This window comes from Callospermophilus lateralis, chromosome 7, assembly GCF_048772815.1.
Source record: "Callospermophilus lateralis isolate mCalLat2 chromosome 7, mCalLat2.hap1, whole genome shotgun sequence".
Taxonomy (NCBI): Eukaryota; Metazoa; Chordata; class Mammalia; order Rodentia; family Sciuridae; genus Callospermophilus; species Callospermophilus lateralis.
Genome location: NC_135311.1, coordinates 101412244 through 101427447, shown reverse-complemented (window position 1 = coordinate 101427447; position 15204 = coordinate 101412244). Strand labels below are relative to the sequence as shown.

General features: G+C 35.1%; 1 protein-coding gene across 3 annotated transcripts in view; it reads right to left on the bottom strand.

Annotated features, from left to right (window-relative positions):
• Window positions 1-15204, bottom strand: part of Usp24 (ubiquitin specific peptidase 24) — a 131193-nt gene that overhangs the window by 35579 nt on the left and 80410 nt on the right. For all 3 annotated transcript variants that reach the window (XM_076860291.2, XM_076860293.2, XM_076860292.2), the window contains exons 39-42: window positions 6568-6629; window positions 4115-4306; window positions 3067-3184; window positions 681-825 (exon numbers count right to left, since the gene is read on the bottom strand). In XM_076860291.2, coding sequence (XP_076716406.1) covers window positions 681-825; window positions 3067-3184; window positions 4115-4306; window positions 6568-6629 — 517 coding nt within the window. The remainder of the gene's footprint in view (window positions 1-680; window positions 826-3066; window positions 3185-4114; window positions 4307-6567; window positions 6630-15204) is intronic.

Genomic DNA, 15204 nt, shown 5'->3' with positions numbered 1-15204 from the left:
TTGTGGCTCCATAGCTTTTCTCCTGTTCTCACTGCTGAAATGAATGACCATCCCACCTTGCTTCGATTGGCTTGCTCGTCTTTGAGGCCCTACTTACAGTGTCATCATCTCCAAGAAGCTTTCTAAGACACCAACACTAGTGGGTAAGTGTCTTTCAATGTTAGAGCATATAGGACAAACATCTCTTATACTGTATCACAAACCTTGAAATGGTTTGCTTATGGGTGTTTTCTTCCACTGTATAAACTGACCTTCTTGAGGTCTGGAATGTTTTTGAGCTCCAAAAATTTAATATACCTCTTAGTGTACGCTAAAGTCCATAAATCTTTCTGAATTTAACTGAACACAGACTGTGCTAAGATGGAGTCAATGTTCGTCTGACTTTATCTCTAGTGCCTGGTATAAAGTTACTCAAAAAATAGGCTGGAACATAATAGGCTGAGAATAATTATTAGCCAACTTGGAAATGCCTCTCCTTTTTAAAAGGACTCCACTTCATAATAAACTGTAGTGTATCAGTGTGATAACACAGTTTGTAGTTGATTTAAATATGTGAACACAGCAAAAGAATAATACTGACTTTCTTTGGGCTTAGAAGAATACAAATGTGGTTTTAAAATTCTATGTTTAAGAGATCATTATAAAAAAAATAAAGTGTCTTGACAGTCTAGAAAACTTACATCAAACTCCTTGGTAAGAGCAGGGTCAGGTTGATGATGCATAGAAAGTAGTTCTTTTGTAATAATTTGAAGGTTTGAAGGTGAACTATCAGCCAACATTACAAGGACTTCATAGGCTGCCAATCGGCTATTCACCGTACTACACCTAAAAACAAAAGACACAAATCATTTTCAACAATGAACACTTTACTCACACTCCTAATTAAACTAAAACAACATCTGAAACGAAAGTATAAGAGTGCAATTCTTCATGTAATAGTTAAGTCAGAAATCTAGTAATCCAGAAGCCATGAAAACTGGAAGAATTAATATGGCTTAGAGCTAAATATTTTCCTGGCCTGATGATAAAATAGCAAAATCTGTCACTTTTGACTTGAGAGTCTTCTTCTATAAGGAACGGACCAGCAAGAATGGAGTTGGAGAACTGTGTAATAAACACAACAAAGAGTTGCCATCTTTTAATAAAAGTAGGGAGAAAAAAATATTTTTTTGTAGCTATCTTTCTGAGCAAGTAACAGAAAAAGAAAGCTATGAAAATCAGAATAGAGATCCACTAACATTCTGTGTGCCTGAGGATCAAAAATTCTTTCAAGGACATTAATCAACTTTCCACTTTGCTGGGGGAAAAAAAAGGTATACAGAAATATATAAATTGCCAAGTCTGTGTATTTAAAGTGACAGAAAAGATAACTGTAAAGCATCCAGACTTCCCAGATTGCCTGCCTTTGGGCATGGATAGTAATTTCTCATTGTGATCTATGCCAAACTTGCATTACTGAGGAGATCACAGATTATGAAGGATACACAGAAAAGAGGACATGTGACCTCTGAGTGGAACCACTTGTGAAGTGTAAGAGGGAGTCAAGGCAGGGTTGTGGGGCTCTTAGATCAGCACTGTCCTTTGTTTCTTATCTAGACTAATGGGTTGAAAAGAACAAGTAAGAAATGAACAGGGAGGTACATTACACATGAGCTACACACCAAGAAGCTGCTGTTGTTATATATAAGAATAGCATGCGATATAAGAATAGCATGGCTTCTGAAAAGGTCTTATGTATTTTAAATCTCTCTTTCTTTTCCTTTAAGCTTTTAGTGGGAAAAGTCTGGGAATGATTGTGATAAATACCCTTTAGTACACTGGGGAGGGATGAAACAAAATGTTCCTTTTCCAGTCAAAGTACTGTGTATGATGAAAAAAATACTCCTTGTTGACAGAGGTATCACTTTTAATAAAAAGAAAGTATTAAAAAATACTCATTGTTGATGGAGGGGAAGATTTTATCAATAAAAAATTCACTAAAACTGCTGAAGATTTACTTTTTTTGTGTTTACTGAAAATCAAAATACTCATGTATTTCTGATGTTTAAAAAATTCCATAAACCTGGCACTAAATCTTCCAAAACAAGACTGAAGCAAGAACAAAAATGGGAGTCACACCATGAAAGACAAGCCAAGAGTTCTAATGAAGACACCCCCAACCAAAACCAGACTTTGCTAATAAGGATTCTCTAGCTACAAAAAATGTTTATTCATGATAAATTATCTCATAAGATTCCATAAAATATTGCTTTTTATGTCTTTTCCATATCAATGACCACCGAAGCTGTACACAAATTTTCTTTTTCACTGTAATTACCAAATCCTCAGTTTCTTCAAGATTCCTAAATCAACTCTGGTTTTCATATTCTTGAAATAATAAGTAAGTTTGATTCAGAGCAAATGAGATGGCAGCTTGTAGCTGCCTCTTCTTCCTATCTCCAAGAGTATAAATATCACTCAAGTAGGGTCAACAGTACAAAGGGATTTTCCAATTTTCTACTCAAATACAAAATTTGATTCCAAAGTTACAATTGTAATAAATCACTAGCCATTGCAGTTACCAGAACAGTCAATCCTCAGCAAACAACAGGTTTGTGCACCACAGCACTTATCCTTTGCTCCTAAAAACTTGTGAACACTTTATTTGGAGTCTATTTACTTTAGATATATTTCTTTCTCTTTTTTTCTTTTGGTTCTGGGATTTAACCCAGAGTCTCATGCACATTAAGCTTGAGCTCTACCAGTTAGCCACACTCCAGACCTGGACATAATTCTTAACAATCTTCATTTCTCTTGGAATTTGTTCTGGACTTAGTTAGCCACATTATTATTATTTACTCTTCCACTTTGATGATGGTAATGGTACCGGCACTTTCTCTGTGCCTTCTATGTTACAAATAGGCTTTACACTAAGCTCCTTTACATGCATTTCTTTACAGAGTGAATAATACATGACACACAAACTCACAATATGGAAGACAAAGTCCAACTTAAGGAAATATTTTTGGACTAAAGTTTCAAATTAGAATTTTTACCAAAACTGAACACAACGTGCATTTTCCATACTTTGGATGAAAGTCCTGTTGACTGATGGCGGCACTGCCAGCTGGAGAATGACTATTTAAAATAATTCTAGAAGCTCGGAAAAGGAAGTCATCTAACAATGGTTTAATGAGTGATGAACCTGGAATAGAGCATAATATTCATGTTGAGGATGAACACAAATTTTAATTCAAAGATCCTATTGTGCACTTTCTGATTAGAGCAGCAAAACACTCAAGGCCCCCCAACAGCAGTGCACCCAGTTTAATCGAACACTTATTTTTGGAGTGCTTACTTGTGGAAGGAAAGGTTAGGGAAGGGGATATCATGGTAGACCAGAGAGGGTGCCCTCCCTTATGAATCTACAATACAGTGAAAGGAGTCATGTTTACCCCTTAGAAACACATGTGCCAAGATTCCAAGAACAGAAAAGTTGTGAGTGAACAATTCTTATTCTGGGAATAGGGGAATTTGCACAAGGGTTTATCAAACTTTTAAAATCTTACTCTAAAGAGTAAGTTACCAGAACAGTAACTTATTGCTTTTCCTGTTTAAGAATCACACTTTTCTATGTATCCCTGGTAGCCAAGAAGATTATGTAGAGTTTAGTTTGCATTATGAAGTGGTCATTAATTTTTTTAAATATAATTTTACAACACAGGATATGCTTTTAAGATTACATATATACCCCAATGGGGAGGCAGTAGTTGGGGGGTCACCTCTCCAGAGAAGAATCAAACTCACAGGTAGTAATGTATGATAATACATTATGAAGTACAAAACAGCAAAAAGAGACAAACTTTCTCTTTGAACTGTAATTTTTACTTGGTATTAAGAAGTTATGTGATCCCACCATTTGAACATGTTAAAATTTTTACATGGCATAATAAAACCAGTAAAATACACCTTAAGATTGTTAGCCATTAAAATTACAGACAATTTCTTACTTGTGAAGGGTCAATTTTCCATGGAACATTTAGCAACTATCTCATTGTTATAATTATAGACTATACTATGACAATAATGGAGAACTAAGGTATTCTGCCACATGATAAGATGAAGCAATAATTACCAAGCATTTCCTTTTCTGCCCCACAGAGTGAAAGAAGGGTCTTAATGAGCCGCAAGTGTCCTGCCAATAAGATGTTGTCTGCTTCACTGGTCTCACATTCAGCTGTGCGATTAGGTTCAAAGTTATCCAGCCATGTAATCTCATCTTCAAGCATGGTAGCTGGGCTTATTCGTAACTGTTCCATTTCTGAAGCTAAGAAGGAAAAAAAAATTTTACAAAGAGGAAGAATTTCCCTTTGTGGAGTCAAAATCCTGAATTAAAGTAAGCAGTCAAGTTCCAATCTTTCACTTCTCACAGATCTCAAAAAGCATGTCACTAATAAAGGGCAGGTTAATAGTTGCTTCCCACAAGGAGCCTGAAAATTCCACCTTCATAAATAAAACTCTTGTGAAATGCCTCCTCTACACAGGCCACTGCACTACACGCTGAGGGGGGGTGGGGAGAGAAGACCATCCTTGCTCTGAAGCTCCTGGTTTAGGGAACAAAAGCCTTTTGGAGAAGGCAGGGATGGAAGGATACAAGGGAACCAAGGCTCCTGTGGTGTTTTCCAAAACAAAGGAGGGAGGAGTTCTTTAAAGGAGGAGGAGGTCAAGATCAGATTAGTGTGAGCAGAGGTTTCTAAACAATAAGCCCAACTCCTCAGAACAGTCTTTCATATTTAGCACCTCACTTTCTGGGCCAAACAAGGACTTACAGCAAAATTACATACAGACAGTTGGGATGAGGAGGAGAAGAGTGATTATCTTCTACTACAGTGACAAACAAGCAGGGTACCTGTAGGTTTGTGAAAGAGGGATACTTTAGGGTTAGTCAGACCTGGTCTGGCCCCAGATGTGAACCTAATCTCTACCACCCTGCTTCCCTAGTTAGGCAATAAGGCCAATACCTCCACCACAGGGTGCTAGGTGTAAAGGGTATTAGTGTAGGCCCTGACTTAGGAAAAAAAAGTACCCCCAAATCAGACAATATTCTTTGTTTCAAGAAATACTGCATGAGAATTAATTCTGTCTGCGCCTTAAGACCTCATAAGAGATCCTGGATCTTTCATTTACTATTCAACAATGCAGGGAAGGTCTACCTTAACAATTTATTCATTTCTTTTGAAAGTTGCATGTGTATAGCCAACTCATGAATTCAGTTTTCAAAAAGCAGAGAGCAAAACCTTGATGGCTGCTGCCCACATTAAACTGGAAGCTTGGTGGAAAAACACACTGAGGTAGGTGGTTAGATGAATACATAGTCCATCCACTTTCCAGACATGACCAATCTCACCCTGAATCAAAACACAGCCAAACTCCACTATCTTAATTTCCATAAAATCAACCTCTCTGTATTGCTGAAAGTTTCTGAGACAGACTCAGGACCCAGGAAGAAATCTGCCTTAGGAGATGTCACTGAGGATTATTAGTCACTAGATCTTCATGTACTTATTACATAAAGATCTTTGTATGAAACTTCTTTTAGAATAAAGTGATGGAAAAAATTTGCTTCTTTTGAGGACCCATTCTCTTTCTTCTTGGGTATCAAGAATAACTAACTGTACCCTGTTTCCTTTTTACCTTTGGCCCACAGGAATCTCACAATCAAATTGACTGTGTGGGGATTTACAGTCTATATACACATAAAATACGTTTTTTCATCCAGGCCTTAACTTTCTTTTGAAATTAATATTTTTTGATCACCAGGATTTTTTTTTTTTTTTTTTAAACCCAGGGACTCCATACATGCTAGGCAAGTGTTCTACCAATTCAGCTATACCCCCAGGACTTTTAACATTTTATTTTGAGGCAGGGTCTTACTAAGTTGCCCAGGCTGGCCTTGAACTTGTGAGCCTTCTGCCTAGGACTTTCCAGTAGTTGGGATTATACAAGCATTCACCACTGTGCCCAGTCATCCTAATTTTTACTTATTTCCTGTACACTGAAGCAATTTATTTGCATAAAGGATGGGGAATAAACTAATAACTTCTTGATTTGAGCAACTAAATTTTACATAAAGTACTCCAACATACTCTTGCATTATTAAAAGGTAAGTACAGATAATTAAAATCTTAACACTCTAACAAGAGAATTGTTAACAATGACACTTTAATCATTTAATTTACTTCTATCACTATCAACATGCTTCAATAGATTTCCTCTTTCCTTCAATGATCAAACTTCAAAACTGTCAGAATAGATTATGCTAGAGAGAAAGGTTCTTCATCATAGTTCCATGTTGGTACAATTAAAATATAAGTCTTAAACAATTTTTAAATTAACAAATTTTCTCAACACATTAATAGTTGGGACTGTACTGACAGAGAGCTCACTGGCTTACATGCTATTTTCAGGAAATCATAACAAAGATTATAATCACATTTGCACCTGACATTGCTAAAGCAGATTAAAAATGTCTACTCTGGCTTTCTCTTCTACTTCCCCACCCCAAATCAAAGTTAGACGTTTACTTACTTGTTAGATCATCTAATAATTGGCACCTCAAATCAAAATACTCCATACACTGAGATAACAGTCTAAAAAATAGATAGGTTTCAGTTACTAAAAATAGGCTGTTTACAAAATAAAAAGCATTTTCCTTGTAAAAACAAGTTCATAAAACAATTAAGATAATTTTCCTAAGCATAAAGTAACTGCTTTTACATTAGTGCATTTTAACATGGAGCATATTAATGATTTTGCTAATAATGACACAGTAAAGGAATAATAGTGTAGAGAGGGAATTTTTAATAAACATGGTTTTAAATGATTTAAGCACTGACTGCATTTGTTCATTCAATTATCAACTAATATCTGTTAAGCACTTATCAAATGCTTACACCTTTTTAAAGGGGACACTGAACAAAAGAACAAGGGGGACAGATAGCAAATAAAAAATATATACATGTCAAGTGGTGACAAGCACTAAGAAGAAAAATAGAGGACAGTAAAATAAAGAGGGCATTTCTTTAATGTGGGAGTGCTTTTTCTGTAGTTATAGTGGTTAAAAGCTCAGGTTTTAGAATCAGATGCAGGTTTTAATCCTGCTTATACTACTTACACCTCAGGTGTCCAAAGACAACTGATTTAAATTCTAACTCCCATACACATGTTTATATTTACTGATATATATATACACACACACACACACACACACTCACATGTATGTTTATGTATAGACATACATTTGTGTGTGTGTATAGACATATATTTGTGTGTGTGTGTGTATAAAAAGATTTATTATAGTTTAGCTATTAGGTATCCCCCAAAAGCTCCTGTGTGAAACAATGCAAAAAAAAAAAAAAAAAAAAAAAAAATTAGAGACAAAATGATTGGGTCCTGAGCCTTAACCTAATCAGTATGTTAATCCCCCTAATATGGATTAATTAAGTGGTAACTGTAGGTAGGTAGGATGTAGCTAGAAGAGTAGGGAGGCATGCCCTTGGGTTTTATTTTTTGTCCATGAGGAATCTCTCTCTTTCTCTGCTTTCTGGTGTGATGTCCTGAGATGCTTTCTTCTTCTACCACACTGTTCTGCCTCACCTTGGGCCCAGAGCAATGGAGTCAGCCATCTATGAACTTCTGAAGCCATGAAAACCAAATAAACTTTTTCTCCTCTAAAATTGTTCTTGTCAGCTCTTTTGTTCATAGTAGCAAAAAAAAAAAAAAAAAAAAAAAAGCTGACTAAAATTAGGCTCAAGCTTGTATTAATGATTAAAATATATAATGAACCAAAAATTATGTTTAAAAAAATAGAGATAATAAAAACAGACAAATTCATTTGGCCATTCTGAGAACTGAAAGGTAAATAAATATATGTAAAGAACTTAGTAAGCTGTGTGGCATGTGGTTAGCCCATGGTAACTGCTAATTAAATACATTAAAAAAGATACGAGGCATAGTTTTCAAAATTTTACCAAACCTAATCAATGCATTTTTAAGAGATTCTTTGATATATATTAAAATATCTAATCTAATCTAACACTTTTTGCTTTTCCCCCCAAATAAACTGATTCATAACAAGGATAAAATCAATAACTTCTAAAAAATAATCCAAACATTTCAATTAAAAAAAAAAACCCAGTTTTTAAAATAAAAGTATTTTTATATCTTTTAATTCAGATGTCTATTGGGAAAAAACACTATTAAAGATTTATTTTTCAGTACTAGAATCATACAATTTATGTCTAATTCAGGTTAAATGTTGATGTCAATTATAAAGTAATTTTAGGTTTTGGCTAAAATTTTAGTATTAACCATAATGACTTTACCTAACAAACCAAAATCCTGACTTCTTCCTATTTATACATCTGGAACAAAAAAACCAAAGGTCAAATGCTTCAAAATATTATGTTGAAGCCCCTACTAGGAATTCTCATATATTAAAAAGTATATGAAAACATAACAAATGTTGATACACTCACTTAATCATGTAATGAAGACTTGCAAACAGACAAAATTATAATTCAATTCAAGGAATATCTGCAGATTACACATCTTTTTTCTAGAATATACAGGCAGTAAGAAAAGCTAAGAATGAATCAAATAATCACCAAGGAATTAGAAGATATCTTGGAACAAATGAAAAATACAACATACCAAAAGTTAGGGGATACATCAAAAGCAGTGGAATAAAAGGAAAATTTACATCTATAAATGCTTACATTAAGAAACCAGAAAGATGCCACATCAACAACTTGGAACTAGAAAGATGAAATGAACAAATTCTTAGAAACTTATCAAAACTGAATCAGAATGAGACAGTAAATCCGAGTAGCCCTGTAATTAGCAAGGTGATAACTGGTAATCAAAAAGCTACCCAAAAAAGAAAAGTACAGAACAAGATGGTTTTGTTGATGATTCTACCAAACACTAAAGAATATGAGTCCTTCTCACACTCTTCCAAAACACTACCTCCTATGAGGTAAGCATTACCCTGATATCAAAACCAAAGGATCTTCCAGAAAATTACAGAATTATGTCCCTTATAAATGCTTACGCACAAATCCTCAAGAACATAAACATATTAGTGACCCAAATTTAGCAGTATATTTAAAGCATTAATTATCAGGAACAGGTAGGACTGATACTTGGAATGCTAGGATGACTGAACATATGAAAAATGATTTTAATACCACATTAACAGAAAGAAATGGGGGAAACAAGCCTATATAATAATCTCAAATTGATGCAAAAAAAGTATCTGACAAAATTTAATGCTTTTTTGCTATAAAAACTATCTCACCATAATAAAGGCCATATATAAAACATTCACAGTTAACATCGTACTCAATGGTGAAAGAAAGGTTTTCTTTCTTCCTTAAGAGAACAAGGATGATCACTTACTTTGACCATTTCTGTTCGCTGGAGTATAAAAGGTCTAGCTAGAGAAATCAGGCAGGAAATAAAAGGAATACAATTTGGAAAGGAGGAACTAGAATAATCTATTTGCTGATGATGCAATCTTGTATAAAATGAAAACCTAAAGATTCCACAAAAAACCTGTTAAAACTAATAAATATATTCAGCAAAGTTATAGTATACAAAAATCAGTTGCATTTCTTGCACTATCAATGAACACACTAAAAAAGAAAACAATTACATTTACAATAGTGTCAAGAAGAATAAAAATAGTCATCATTTTAACCAAGGAAATTAAACACTTATAAAGCAAAAACTACAAAAAAAAAAAAAAAAAACCAAAAAAAAAACTGCTGGAAAGAAATTAAAGATGACATAATTAGAATGATGTCCTTATTCATGAATTAAAGACTAAAATTGTGTTGTCTATACAAAGTCATCTACAGATTCAATGATATCCCTATCAAAATCTCACCAATATTTGCTGAAATAAAAAAAACAAATCCAAGATGGCGTGCTAGAGGGAGGCTACATTCTGTGTTACTCCATGACCCAGGATTCAAGTAGTGGAAGCACTGTTTCTCGAGAGTTATTAGAGGATTTCTCCAAGAGATGCTCCTGTGCAGGAATCCCAGCTGCCATGCCTGCACAGGTCCCTAGGTCTTAGCTTCAGCACACGACTCCCAGCTGCTTGCCTATGCAAGACCTAAGGCTGCCACTTCCGAGGGGAACCCCATCTACCAATATGGAGCTCCCGGTTGCCTCTATCTTGGGACACTGCAACCATTGACATAGTCTCTTACACACGGTAGCCTGCATCTGGGGACACTGGACAGGGTCTGGAGACAGCTACTAGTCACAACACAGGATGCCATAGAGCTGCATCTCTGAACACACTGCCCAACATACTACCTAGCCCAACACCCCATCTCTTAAGATATCTGCCTCCATCTTGGGACACCGCTGATGCCATCTTTAGTTGGGGTACCTACCAGTTTGGGACACCAACTGGGGCCTAGAAGCAATATCAAGGTACCTATAGTCCCAAACTCCTCTCTCTCTCCTGCACCTACTAACCCGGCACAGTGCTTGCAGCTATGCGGCCGATCTGTAGCTCACAAAACTTGGTCTTGAACTGCCCAATACCAAACAGCTCTCCATGACAGGGGTGCAGCCCCCAGAACACAGCCCACAAGACCTCCGGAGAGACAGGTTCCTGATTGGGATGTAGAAAGGGAGGAGGTGAGTGAGATACAGTTTAGAGACTAAATTAGAGATCAGGAATTGTGAGGTCTACAGGCGATAAAAGGAGATAAGATCAGGCACCCACATCACATGATCAGGCCCCAAAGGAGATCCTTGGGGTGCAGTCTCCCATCAGGCACCAACAAGTGCTATACCCTACCTCCAGAAGCTCCGCCCCCAAGACCAACCCTCCCACCCTAATAACCTTCACCATCCTGAGGGTAAAGATACTAGCAAACAACAGACAACCATACCTATTGGATGAGAAGGGAAGCAGAAAAGATACTGATCTCCAATGAAAACAATCTTTGTATTTTTGAGAATTTTTTTTTCTTTTTCTTCTCTCTCTCTTCCCCCACCCTCACATCCCCAACATTTGTGAAACCATGTTCTTTTCATAAATTAGGCTACTGAGGACTGGGCTGTCTGAATAGTATATAATAGTTGTGTTGTATATTTCTTTTAAATTTTTAAATTTTCTTAATTTTTATGTTTGTTTCTTTTTTGTACTCTTTCATCTTCCCACATACTTGTCTCCCCAAAATCACTTTCTCTCTTTTCTCCTGCTACTAGCCAACTTCTTTTGATTCCTCTTTCACACTTCCTAAGATCTAATAACTCTATATCCTTACCTCCTACCTCCTTAACATCTCATCCTACAACCCACCCCCAGTTCTCTCTTTGTCCACCATCAGAAACTGTAGACCTTTTTGCAAACCTACTATTATTGTAGATAATAACTGTGACAAAATCATAAATGTCATAATAGCAGCTATTTGATTCAAGGCTGTATATTGTTTGTATTGGGATCATTAATATGGTTCTCCCCTTTAAAGCAGAGGTATTGGAACCCTGCAGGGACACTATAAGCCTATAGGGTAAAAACTGTAACACCTTGGATCTGAAGTGCTAGAAGGGAAGGCACATGAACAACATAAAAAAACAAGGAAAGAAAGTGCCCCAAACAATCCAAGATACTACATTATTAGAATCCATGGCCAGCACAGCAGAAGAAATGACAGAGAAGGAGTTCAGGCTGTATATAATTAAAATGTTCTGTGAATTAAAGGATGATGAGAGTGCAAATACAGGCAGCAAAAGATCATTTCGATGAAGAGCTACATAAAGAAATACAGGAAGCAAAAGATTACTTCAATAAGGAGATAGAGGTTCTGAAACAAAACAAAACAAACAAAAAATCCCAAACAAACAAAACAGAACAGAAATCCTTGAAATGAAGGAAATAATAAACTAAATTAAAAACGCAATAGAAAGCATCACCAACAGATTAGATCACTTGGAAGACAGAACCTTAGACAATGAAGACAAAATATATAATGTTGAAAATAATGTTGACCACACAGTGAAGATGGTAAGAAACCATGAACAAAACATTCAAGAATTATGGGATAACATAAAAAGACCAAATTTAAGAATTATTGGGACAGAGGAAGGCATAGAGGTTCAAACTAAAGGAATGAACAATCTATTCAATGAAATAATATCAGAAAATTTTCCAAACATGAAGAATGAATGCGAAATCAAATACAAGAGGCTTACAGGACACCAAATGTACAAAATCACAACAGATCTACACCAAGGCACATTATAATGAAAATGCCTAACATAAAGAATAAATAAAGAATTTTAAAAGCCATAAGAGAAAGTAATCAGATTACATATAGGGGGAAACCAATTAAGATCTCTGTAGATTTTTTCAACCCAGACTCTGAAAAGTAAAAGATCCTGGAACAACATATACTAAGCTCTGAAAGAAAATGGATGCCAACCAAAAATCTTATATCCAAAAAATTAAGCTTTAGATTTGATGATGAAAACAAAACCTTTCATGATAAACAAAAATTAAAGGAATTTACAACTAGAAAGCCTGCACTACTGAACATCCTTGGCAAAATATCCCATGAGGAGGAAATTGGAAAAAACAATGAAAAATCAGCAAAGGGGTGGGGGGGGGGGTATTACACTAAAGGAAAAAATCAAGTCAAGTTAAATACCAAAAATAAACAAAAATGGCCAGAAATACAAATCATGTCTAAATAATAACTCTGAATGTTAATGGCTTAAACTCACCAATCAAAAGACATAGACTGGCAGATTAGATTAAAAAAAAAAAAAAAAAAAAAAAGACCCAACAATATGCTGCCTTCAAGAGACTCCTAGAAAAAAACATACACTTACATGGACTGTGAAAACAAGCAGGGGTTTCCATCCTCATATCAAATAAAGTAGACTTCAAGCCAAAGTTAATCAAAAGGGATAAAGAAGGACATTTCATTCTGCTTAAAGGAACCATACATCAACAAGACATTATGATTATAAATATACAAGCTCAAACAATGGAGCATCTATGTTCATCAAACAAACTCTTCTCAAGTTCAAGTGTCAAATAGACCACAGCACAATAATTCTGGGTGACTAACACACCTCTTTCACCACTGCATAGATCTTCCAAACAAAAGCTGAACAAAGAAACTACAGAACTCAATAATACAATCAATATCTTACACTTAACTGACATATATAGAATATTTCATCCTTCAAGTAGTGAATACACTTTCTTCTCAGCAGCACATGGATCTTTCTCTAAAACAGATCATATATTATGCCACAAATCAACTATTAGCAAATACCAAAAATAGAGATACTACCCTGCATTCTATCTTTCCATTCTTCTTTCATAATGGAAAGAAATTAGAAATCAATGATTAAAAAAAAAAATAGAAGTTATTCCTACACCTGGAGACTAAATAATATGCTGCTGATGAACAATGGATTGCAGAAGACATCAAAAAGGAGATTAAAAAATTCTTTGAGTTAAATGAGAACATAGATACGACATATCAAAATCTCTGAGACACTACGAAGGTAGTACTAAGAGGAAAGTTCATTAAATGGAGTTCATTCTTTAAAAGAAGAAAAAGTCAACAAATAAATAGCCTAACACTTCATCTCAAAACCCCAGAAAAAGAACAAATCAACACCAAAGCTGTAGAAGACAGGAAATAATTAAAATCAGAACTGAAATCAACAAAATTGAAACAAAACAAAGAATTGAAAAAACTGACAAAACAAAAAGATGGTGCTTTGAAAAAGTAAATAAAATTGATAAACCCTTAGGCATGTTAATGAAGAGAAGGAGAGAGAAAACTCAAACTCAAATTACTAACATCCATGATGAAAAAGGAAATATCATGATGGACACTACAGAATTACAGAAGATAATTAGAACTTATTTTGAAAATTTGTACTCCAATAAAATAGAAAGTATCAAAGGCATTGACAAATTTCTAGAGTCATGATTTGCCCAAACTGAATCAGGATGACATACACAAGTTAAACAGATAAAGAATCATTTGATCATCTCAATAGATGCAGAAAAAGCATTCGAAAAAATACAGCACCCCTTCATGTTCAAAACACTAGAAAAACTAGGGATAATGGAAACATAACTCATCATTGTAAAAGCTATCTATGCTAGGCCCAAGGTCAACACCATTCTAAGTGGAAAAAAACTGAAAGCATTCCCTCTAAAAACTGGAACAAGACAGGGATGCCCTCTTTTACCACTTATTTGACATAGTTTTTGAAAATCTAGCTAGAGCAATTAGAGGGATGAAAGAAATTAATGAAATGCTGACAGGAAAAGAAGAACTCAAAACTATTACTATTTGCTGACAACATGATTCTATACCTAAAGGATCCAAAAAAATTCCACCAGAAAACTTCTAAAACTAATAAATGAATTCAGCAAAGGAGTAAGACATAAAAATCAACACCCATAAATCAAAGGCATTTCTGTACATCAGTGACAAATCCTCTGAAAGAGAAACTAGAAAAATTACCCATGTACCATAGCCTTAAAAAAAAAAAAAAAAAGACTTGGGAATCAATAAAAGAGGTCAAAGACCTCTACAATAAAAACTACATAATGCCAAAGAAATTTAAAAGACCTTAGAAGATGGAAAGATCTCCCTTGTTCTTGGATAGGCAGAATTAATACTGTCAAAATGACTATACTACCAAAAGCATTATACAGATTCAATGCAATCCCAATGACATTCCTCATAGAAATAAAAAAAGGAATCATGAAATTCATCTGGAAAAATAAGAGACTCAATAGCCAAAGCAATCCTTAGCAAGAAGAGTGAAGCAGGTGGCATCACTATACAAGACCTTAAACTATACTACAATAGTAACAAAAACGGCATGGTATTAGCGCCAAAATAGACTTGTAGACCAATGGTACAGAACAGAGGACATAGTGACAAACCCACATAAATACAGTTATCTCATACTAGACAAAGGTGCCAAAAACATATATTGGAGAAAAGATAGCCTCTTCAACAGAAGGTGCTGGGAAAACTGGAAATCCATATGCAACAAAATGAAATTAAGCCCCTGTCACCTTGCACAAAACTCAACTCATAGTGGATCAAGGACCTAGGAATTAGACCAGAGATCCTGTGCCTAATAGAAAAAAAAGTA